General features: G+C 38.8%; 1 protein-coding gene across 7 annotated transcripts in view; it reads right to left on the bottom strand.

Moving 5' to 3' along the window:
- The window catches only part of ANK3 (ankyrin 3), a 327,889-nt gene that overhangs the window by 231,658 nt on the left and 85,308 nt on the right, over positions 1-10,923 (bottom strand). For 5 of the 7 annotated variants that reach the window (XM_023509546.1, XM_023509549.1, XM_023509547.1 and 2 more), the window contains exon 1: positions 10,603-10,691. The exons of the other annotated variants lie outside the window; for them this stretch is intronic. In XM_023509546.1, coding sequence (XP_023365314.1) covers positions 10,603-10,626 — 24 coding nt within the window. In that variant the 5' untranslated portion in view covers positions 10,627-10,691. Of the gene's footprint in view, positions 1-10,602; positions 10,692-10,923 lie in introns of those variants that run through there. 7 annotated transcript variants of the gene reach the window in all.

Here is a 10,923-nt window from a genome sequence, read left to right as displayed (position 1 = left end):
CATGGCACTCTACCCAGGGGGATAGCTTGAGGCTCCGTCTCCAAAAAAAAAAAAAAAAAAAAAAAAGAATGTTTCTGCTTTAAAACCACAGTATTCAATCCATTCCTAAGACATACCCTCTGAGGCCCTTTAAAATATCTGAGGAAAAGTATAAGCTTATAAACAACAAAAGAAATATAAAAACATGCTTGCCCCAAAACACATATTTCCAATATGAAATAAAACATGAAAGAATACTAATCTTGAAGGCGATCTAGACAGCTTGTTATTCCTTGACATGCCCCATAACTTCTTGGCACCGTGGCTTCCCCTAGGATGCTCCCTTGGCTAGTCATGCTCAGAGCCCCACTGGATCCCTCTCTACCACCAATGGACTCCACTAATAAACTACAGGTCCAGCTGAAAAGGTCATTTCATATTCACGCTTTCAGCTTATGAACATGAGACGTGACCCCTTCTCTCTCTGGAATCCTATGCATACGGTCTGTTCTGCACAGATATCTGCTGTGCTATAAAGATAGACTAGAATCTCTTTGGGGGTAGGTCCTTATCCTCCATGTGGAGGATGCAGTTATTCCTTTCCATGGGCTTATAATCCAGCTGTGCAGATGTCACAGGAGATGAAACCAGACGTTGATAAAGAAGCTCATTGTGAACAGCTGGAGACAGGTGGGAAAATAGCTGGTAGGAGGTGGCAGGACTTCCACAGGGGACTTAATGAAAAGAAAAGGAAGAAAAAGTAGGTAGAGAAATGTAGAGATACAGAAAAGGGAATGTTGGAGGAATGCCGAAGGGACAATCTCGACTGAAAAGTGGATTCCCCTGGGAAAGGGGCTGAGGGGAACTCAGAAAGGTTCCGAATACCAGATAAATCTGATCTACTTCACTGATCTGATCGAATACCAGATAAATCTGATCTACTTCACTGTCAGGATCCTGGGGAAGCAGTGAAGGATCTGCAGGAGTGAAAGACATTAAAGCTACCTTGCAGCCCTGTTAATTAACAGCAGATTATAGTGTAGGAAACAACAGAGACAAGATCTCCAGGCCACTGTTGTCAACCTTCTATGCCTCCAGCATCTCCTGGAGAGGATGAAAACACATATGGTCACACACACACTGGCCAAACACCCAGAGATTCAGATTCACCCAGATTCGAGTGGTCTGAGATGGGACATTTTGATCAAGGCAGTGGGGGATTCTCAAGTGCAACCAGGGGAGAGAGCCCCTGAACTAAGTTATTGTCAGAATCTGGAGACAGACTTCTAATTCCACATAAAACATTACCATGCCAATGCCAGATTTTAAATTCTTTGACATCACATTTACCTCCCCCAACTCCTTCTCTTGTTCCTCTACATCCTGCCTTTTTGTTGTTGTTAGAGATGGGGTCTCCCTACGTTGCCCAGGTTGGCCTCAAACTCATGGGCTCAAGTGATCCTCCCATCTCAGTCTCCTGAGTAGCTCAGACTATAGGCACATACCACCCCAGGCATGTGTCCCCTCTTTAAAGCAAACTTTTATAGCCAGATTAAAGATGTGAAACTTTGCTTGGTAACAACTGCATAGTAATTTGGTGGATAAAGTAACACAAATTGAAAGTTATTCTTAGTCAAGAAGGGGACGGATAGGGTACAGAGCTCTGCTTATTAAAATCTCCAGATCCTCCATGGTACTCGTGCTTTTTTTTCTTTTTCTTTTTGAGATAGGATCTTGACCTATTGCCCAGGCTAGCATGCAACGGTGTTATCATAGCTCACTGCAACCTCAAATTCCTGGGCTTAAGCAATCCTCCTGCCTCAGCCTCCTGAGTAGGTGGCCACCATGCCCAGCTAATTTTTCTATTTTTCTGTGGAGACAGGGTCTCACTCTTGTTCAGGCTGGTCTCCATTGCCTGACCTCAAGTGATCCTCCCTCCTTGCCCTCCCAGAGTGCTAGGATTACAGGCATGAGCCACTGTGCTGGCTGGTATTGCTTCTTAACTAGTGATTTCAGAGGCCAATTACAGTTTTGAAGTATAAATGGAGCTACTTTGCAAAAATCAAAATCCAAGACTGGTGTTTGTTTAAAATAAGATAACTTCCAACAAAAATAAATTATGTGACTTGAAACTCTCATTCTTCTGTGTTTAAGAATTTGGCCTGGGACACTGGGACATGGAGCTGTGGCCCTGCCCAAGCACATGGGAGGAGATGGATTTTTTTTTTCCATTAGACTAGAGCTGAGTCATTTTTTATCCCCTGGGACACACCCATCCAGACAGTGCCCACTCAGTGTGCTGCTGTTTCATAGATATCTTTCACAGTGATCTAATTTCCCACCAATTTCAAAAGAATGTGACCAATTATACAACTAAAAACAACTATGACATTCAAGCGACAACATGTTGCCTGTCAATGAAAACCCCAGTTCTTTAGGAGATTGCTATTTCTTGTCCCCTAAACCCCCAAAGGGACAGTTAAGTCTATGTTAGCAAATAAATTCTTCTCAGGTGTATTTTTAGGGGTGGGGTACGCAGACCTTAAATAAAATGGACGTTTGTGTCTTTTGAGTGGCAAGTGCTTGAAACGAACTTGAACCCTTTTAGTTAGGGAAGATCTCAGATGGAGACTTTATTCGTTTTTACTCGCTATCCAATTATTTGAAATAAACCAGCATTTTTCATCTATCGATCACCCAGAAGAGTAGTAGAGGGGATGGCGACTTAATTGATAAGAAAAATGCTTCTAAAGGGTATCAGTATTTGTAATCCTCCTCACCCAAACCAACTAAAGTAAAAAGGGGTTGCCTCCACAGATTCCCTCTGAGTGCTACAAGGCTGCCTTTGTCTGCAAAGATGTTGCTTGGAAGTAACCTCGGTTCATCCCTGAAAATGAGGTCACTCTCCACTCACACATGTTAGTCATGGTTAGCATCCTTGCACTGGGACCTTTGCCAGACAGGCCCCTGCTGTTGCACATTTCAAAACCTGCTGGGGTGTCTGTGCACAGTGGCCTCTCTCTTGCTCAAAGGCAAAACAACATTCCCATCTTTATCTTTAAATAGAGGGGAGTGGGAACCGGTTACAAAAATACAGTGCTGGCAGGCTTTTGTTTTTGTAAAGGCGGTGTTCTTAAGAGATTTACCTTGCCATATGCTGATAAAACCCTCTCATCCAGTCTGTCTACTACGATCTGGTCTACATCAAAAGGAGGATCGGGCGTTCAGGCCCTGTGGGATATTTTTTCTCACCCAGAATTCGGACCCCTAAAAATTCTCTTGAAGACTGATTAGCAATAAAAATAAATACAAGAGAAGAAAGATTTTTCCCATGGGGGGGGAAAGGGAAATACACATGTGATGGTGGTGGGTAGGTGGGGGGGGTATTTGCAATATTCTCTAAAATAAGGTTGATTATGTTCAGCTGCAAAACAGGGTTTGAGCTTGTCTCAAACTTTCTGAGAATGTAAAGTATGATCTTAAGGAGCCAGTTTCACTGCCTCTTGGGATATAAAACCGTAGGTTTCAGGAGAAGAGGGTTTATGTCTTAACAATGTGAGGTCAATATAGTAACATACCAGGCTGCGGCAAAATTTCAAACCATTTTGACTTCAAATGTTTGCCGGCCTCCCACTATGGAAGTTGCAGGGTATCTAAGCATGCCGAACACAGAGTCACTCTTCTATGTTAGGAAGAATGCTATGAATGTGAGAATTGGTGGGATAATCAGATTTGACTCGATGACAGAGAAGTTCTCTCCTGCACTAAAAGCTCTACAATATTAGGCAATATTGTAAACACTTCTACTGCTGATGTAAGTGGTTAAATGCCAAATAAGCAAAGATGGGAAAGGGGTAGTAAGTAGGAAAGTTCCACTGTGACCAACGTACCAAGATGTGAAAGGGGGTACAAGTCCTTATCGAAGATATTTTTCAATTTTAAAATTAAATCAAAACTAATGATTTCCCTTTATTGCATTTAAGGAAATTGTAGGAAGGGACAAGTTTGTTTTTACTTACATAAGGACAAAGCTGTACAACAGGGGCACACTGGCTTTAAAATTAAGACAGTCTTTATTTTGAATTATTCTGAAATGTAAAGATTCAAATACATCAGTAAGCCCAGAAAATAACCACAGATGAGGATACCATTTCTGAAAAGTATGTTTTACAGGTATAATCTTCACCAGACTCGTCTAAAACGTCTGCTGTGTTTGATAATATTTCTGGTTATCTCTTAAGACAAAGCAGCAGCAGCGAAGTAACACGGTGCTTTGGACAGAACGAGTCTACCCACGGCGCTCTCAGTGCTCTGAGATGCACAACATACAACACCCCATCTCCTGCAAATGTTTTCCACCTTAATACACACAAATGGAATATTAATATAAGGAAGATTTAGATTTGGGGGACATTTCAATCATGTTTATTTCAGAGAATTATTTTCCCTACTGAGTTAAAATAAGAATGCAATCAAAAGTTGAATAAAATAGGGCAGTGCCTGTGGCTCAAAGGAGTAGGGTGCTGGCCCCATAGGCTGGAGGTGGTGGGTTCAAACCCAGCCGCGGCCAAAAAAAAAAAAAAAAAAAAGTTGAATAAAATAGTCTGCTGTTACTGTTGGTAGTCAGTAAATCCATGGATGGCAGGCTCCCTCAAACATAGGACTGAAAGCCTTTTGCATTTGACAGGCAGAAGGTGAAGGCTACACCAAATCATGCAGCACCACTGTGGTCTTAAACTTTCCCATTATCAGCCATCCCTTCCTTTTCTCCTGCTGTGCCTCGTCTGGTTGATATGTCTCAATCTGTCACATGAGCGCATCTGTAAGAAGTTCTCTTTTGCTTTCCCGTGAGCGAGGCTGCTTAAAAAATACTTGATGCATAGTCTGTGCTCCCTTGTTCACTTGAGAAAGGAGCTGTCTTAACCAATCACTGTCCCCCACTCTGGACAGGATCAGGTGGCATGAACCTCCACACAGCTTCGTTTATAACCCTGACACAGCGTCATTTATGTGTGTGCCCTTGACTCACATCTACAGTAGTTACTAAATAATCTCAGAATATAGAGCCCTGAACTAGCATACTGGTAAGCAATAATTGAACATAGTAATGATTTAAATCTTAGTCTCGTTTTGTATTGAACAACAACAAAAAGGGTACAATTCTTTCTTAAAATCTTAGTTTCGGTGGCAGGTAGAAGTCACGTACCATCGCCATTGTACAGATAAGAAATTGAAACAATGAGAGGTGTGATTTGTTTAACGAGAGATGTTGCTAAAAATAGAATTTGGGTTCCCTGCATTTAATGTGCTTCGCCTCGTGATATAAGAATTCATTAGTCCATGACGTCATCGTTTAAACTAGTAAACTGACTCGGCTGAACATTTTTCTGCTGGACATCTAAGTTAGATGGGATTTCCAAGATCAACTGCTCCAACCTTCTTTTCTCCCACCTGTGATTCATGCTGTAAGTCTCCCCAGCTAGCTGTCACACCTACCTTGTGTAGCACAAGAAAGTATCTAAATGTGACCTACTCCTTACACACAGGAGAGCTAAGAATGATAGCGTTGTCTTTTTAAACACAAAATGAAATGAGATAGTATTATGCAGTCAAACTTTGGCAGTCTCTGGGGACATTTGTTTATGAACAAATGCCAAATTGTTGCATAGCCTGGCTACACACAACGAACTGTAGAGTCCCTTAGAAATACACCTTATATTACTAAGATATTGCTAGCCATCACTTGGAAATACATAGCAGTACATAACTTCTGGCATTATACATGGAGGAGTATATAAACCATGCCAACTGTTTGGGGTTTTTCCATTTATTGGGTGTGTTATGAATCAGAACCAGGGTGTCAGGCTTCATGCTTAAGGGTCCTTATTATGTAGGAGGTATTGGCTTGAGTCCCAAAATATTTAATCCGGGGAACCATTAACATTTTATATATAGCTACTGAAAACAGTGCTAAGCTAAAATCGGTGTAGGTAGCAGGAGAAAAGAGAAAGTATTCACTTGAGTAGACGAACACTTTCCCAGCGGGGTTTGTTGTTATTGTTGGCTTTTGTTTTTGTTTTAGAGATCAGGAAATAGCTTGATTTTTAGTGTGATAGAGTTAATATTGCAAACATCACTATTTTCTTGCAATGCATGAATATACTTTATATGGTGACAGCCAGGAAATGACCATGCACTGGACTTTAGCTTCCTGGTCAGATAATTAGAGGCCTGAGGTTTAAAAACCTAGGGGAATTGAAGGGTGAGGCCACAGCACCACAGGGAGAGGAGGCGTTAGCTACTGAGTTCTTGAATTTATCATCCTAAAATGTTGTGTGCCAGCTGGTGCAGCTGGAGCCTTGCTGGAACTGTTGGTAAATGAAACTATCTGCCTTTTGGGGAGGTTTGTGGGGCAAATGGTTTCATACAGAGTTTTAAAAAACCAGATAGACCAAAATGCTATAGTTCTTTCCATTTTAAAATGTCCATGTCCACTTAAGTCTGTGATCAACACTGGGATTTGGAGGAGCCCTTGTTGAAAATATAGCTAAATAAGTTAGTATTTAAGTCAAAACTATATTTTAAAATAAGTTTAGGTCACTAGTGAAGTCAGATATACTGGCTAATTTAGGATCTTAAATATTCTTTAAATAGCATTTATATTTTTTCTGGACAAGATTTGGAATTGGAAGATTTACAAGCTTTATACTGAAGGTAATAAAAGAGAGAGAGAGAGAGAGAGAGCAAGTGCATAGATATACAACAGATCTTTTTTAAAAAGTGCAAGGGAAACATGGAGTAAAGATAACAAACATGTTATTTTTTATTCTGTAAAATTAAACATGTAAAAATGGACTTTATCTTAGAGTTAAGATACCAGTGAAACCTGTAGTTATAAGCAGTTACAATATGGTAGGCGACTTCCAGCTGTATTATAGTCTAACAACTAAAATATACTACAGCCAAAGGAGGAGCGAAGAATCATGTTTAAGGAGGTTTCCTTTCTACCTGGAGATGAAGGTACTAATTCTGGCTTACCAGCCCTATGTATTCTTTAGGTGTCTGGAGACAGATCCAGACTTTTCATCAGCAAGTCAACATACTTCAGCAATTTCAGAGTTTAGACTATGGACCCAGGATTCCTTTGTTCACAGCCTGGCTCTGCAATTCAAAAATTGAACAAGGTACTTGGATGAGATGCTTGATCCCATTGTAGCCAAGTTTCCTCATCCGTAAAATGACAATAGCAGTAAGACTTAGCTCAAAGAGCTGCAGATATCAAAGCAAGTTATGCGTGCAAAGCAGTTAGAAATGGCCTGGCATCCACGGTAGGACTTCAATTAGTATTAGCCCTGAATTTAATGTTTTTCCCATTGCATCATAATACAAGAGTAAGAATTAATTAGTCCATGGCATTATGGTTTAAACTAGTAAAATGTCATTTTTTAAAATTACTTTTAAGTTCATATTCTAGTTTTTTTGGTGACGATTATGCTTATAAGAGTCAAGTGAACATAACCAGCCACATGGGGACCCTTGAGCTTCAATTTGTCTGCTCAATGCTTTCGGCACAGACCAGGCCAGAGAATGTCCACTCTGCTATCTACCTAGAGCAGTGAGTCTCAATTTTGTTTGTCCTAAAGTCGCTTTACTCCTTTAATTATTGAGAATCCCCAAAGAACTTTTAATTATGAGGATTATAACTATTGATGTTTATCGTACTAGAAAATCAAACAGAATTTAAAAATTATCAAAAAAAAGCAATAGAAGCATATTACATGGTAATCTAAAATACATATCTTATGAAAGTAATTCTATGCTCCAAAACAAATAAAGCAGGTGAGAAAACTGGTATTGTCTTCCTGGTCTGCAAATCTCTTTCGTGTCTAACAAGAGAAGATGGTTAGAGTCTCATATCTGCTTCCACAGTCAACTTTTTTTGCTAAGTTTTGTTTTGGTGGACGTGTGTGAAGCAAACTAAGCCTGGAGAAGATAACAGAGTTAGAAAAGGGAGGACCTCGAGGGACACTGGCAGGGTCTCAGGCACACCCAGGGGTTTTGAGAATGGCTAGTTTTTAAAGAATAACCTCATGATACCAAAGCTGAAAACCATCTCAGAGAATAATTTAAGCAAAAGCCATGACCGGGCAGGAAGATAAAGTCTAAATAAACGTAGTGCTGATATTTTTGCAAAACACAGATCAGAACCACTCTAACTGCTGCCTGTTTATTGCACTTTTGCTACCTCGCTTTAGTTTCTTCCTACGTAAGGTCTTTCCAAGTGGCTATGGTCATACCTCCAAATACTTGGACACCACTACACTTTCCCAGTGGATAACACTGCCCTGGGAATGTCAGCTTAAGGTTCTTGGAAACGATGCGTGAAAAATAAGCAACAAATTCCACTGCGAGTGCCACTGCCGTATCGGAAAGATAGCATGAAAATTCTTTATGGACATCTTATCACTGTTGAGTAAACACAACTATAGATACAAATCCTCTATTCTGGGAAACTTCTAGACTGAAAATAACACTCAGATTGTGCTCACTGAAATGGAAATTTAACTAGTGCATTTTCTTCCTTAAAATGCTTACAGATATGTATTTAAAAATATTATCTCTTGTACAACTCAATAACGGATAAAAGGCCAGAATTTTAAGAGGCTATACCCTTCAAAAATGAGGATTTGTTTAAAATTCTCACCAGGATCAGTAGCTCACACCTATCACCCTAGCACTTTAGGAGTCTGAGGTGGGAGGAGTGCTTGAGGCTGGGAGTTTGAGACCAGCCTTGGCAACAAAGCACGATTCTGTCTCTAGAAAAAGGAGAATGGGGTGTGGCAGCATAAACTTGTAGTCCCAGCAGCTTGGGAGGCTGAGACAGGAGGATCATTTGAGCCCAGGTTTGGAGGCTGCTGGGAGCTATGACTGATTGTACCATTGTAATCCAGCCTGGGTAACATAGCAAGACCCAGTTTCAAAAAATAAATAACTAAATAATAAAATAAATAAAATGAAATACAATAAAGTTCTAACAAATATGTATCGAGTACTTACTATGTTCCAGGCTCTGGGGGTCAAAAGGTGAAACACAGTCTGCATATAAAAACCTACAGTGTAATTTATCTTATAGATGTGTTTGAAATTACATTCAAAGTCTAATTTATCTTATAGATGTATTTTCAAAGTATGGCAAAAGAATCACTGAACTACAAAAACATCTCAATCAAAATATAGCAAAATGATGTGGAGTTAGGATACAAAATAATCAAGAATTCAAACTTTGAAAAACTTATCCAAATTTTGCATAGTGATTTTTAACATTATCGACTCCTGTTTTTCAAAGTGGTTAATATTACTTACTGTCACTTGACTAAAGGAAAAAATGGCATTCACTAGCCAACATATTCTCTGGAAATGTTAACTATTGGAAATATTGGCGCAGATCTTTATTTCATACAAAAGTAAAAAGTAACTCCTCAAATGAATAATTCATAACTATATTTGCATGACCTACAGTGAAATCTGTCATATAATCTATACAATTTATCAATAGGCCAATGAGAAAATACTGTTTAATTTTTATTATTAGATCTCATGATATATTCTGAGGATCACGGTAAAAATACAAAAAATAAATTCCTGCACTAGGACAAAGTGACTAAAACTGCCTTAACATGATAAAGGGCATGAATGACTATTCCAAAGGACATGACATTATACTTTAAATTCTCTTTTGTCTTATAGGTATTACTTAAACTTAATTATTATTCCAACTTATATCTAAACTTAATTATATCTGATAATACAAAGCATGTTTGTATTATCAACTAAATTTATTCTGGGTGATAAGTAAATGTTGTATTTACCATATAACTAAAAGGTTCCATTTGAAAACAATAAAATCTATAGTCTGGGTAGCAAAAAGACAGGCATTGTGATTACTTTTTTTTGAGTTTGACTATAAATTATGCTAGCTGCCCCCAATTTCCTAGGGTGAAAGTCATCAACAAAATGAGGAATGCCCCCAACAGTAAGATGTGTAATTATTAATGGATTAATCATTAAAAACATACACAAAATAGAAGACATATGAGTTAGAAGATAAAAAATAATGCTAAGAATCTCCATTTGGTACTATAGGTTACCTTTATATGATTTTAAAATAATTCATATCAGTTGCTACTGAATAATCTTATCATTAGCTGCCTCTAAAATGCATATTAAAATTGGGTTATGTTTCGGCTTTGTTAAATATTCGACTCTAGCTTTTTTTCTTTTCATGAGCATTAAGAGTTTAAATGTAAGGGTTAACTTTTCACTTGTGTGAAAATATAACCATCATTTATGTGCAAGCTAGTTTTCGCATACAAACTTAATTGTTAGCAACCCAAGATAGGCTGTTTCTAAAACTACCAAAGGCACACACACATCTGTGTTTCTAGGTTTGTACAGTAAATGCTTCACACTGACAAGTTATAAAATCATTTAAAGTTTCTCCCAAAACGCAGAATACACAATTCTGTAGAAAATCTCTAAACAATACTGGAAACACCACATGCCAAACAGAAGCAGCAAAAAATATTAATGATCATTTTATGACAATGCAATTATCTACTATACCCTCTTTGCAAGGATTTTGTCCATAGTTCAGCTCATGCAGATAAACTGTCTAATCTTCCATTCCAGCTGGAGATGAAGCCAGGAGAGGAAAATTCTTTTTCATTTTCCAACAAAATCCAGTACAGTCACAGTATGTGCTACTCTATTGTGATGAAACTTCTGTGTGATCTGCGTCGGGTCAGTACCCTTCCAGAGTTACTGCTTAGGGCATGAGCATTTCCAATTCAGTCTGTCATTTTATTACATGTTTTTCAAACAGCATGCCCACCAAAACAGAAAACACTGCACATATGGGCTGAGATCAAATGCTTTTGCCATTTA

The sequence above is a fragment of the Otolemur garnettii genome, unplaced genomic scaffold (assembly GCF_000181295.1).
Source record: "Otolemur garnettii isolate 467f Iridium unplaced genomic scaffold, OtoGar3 scaffold00008, whole genome shotgun sequence".
Classification (NCBI taxonomy): Eukaryota; Metazoa; Chordata; class Mammalia; order Primates; family Galagidae; genus Otolemur; species Otolemur garnettii.
Note: the sequence above shows the minus strand (reverse complement) of the source record. Positions and strands in the feature narration are given on the sequence as shown.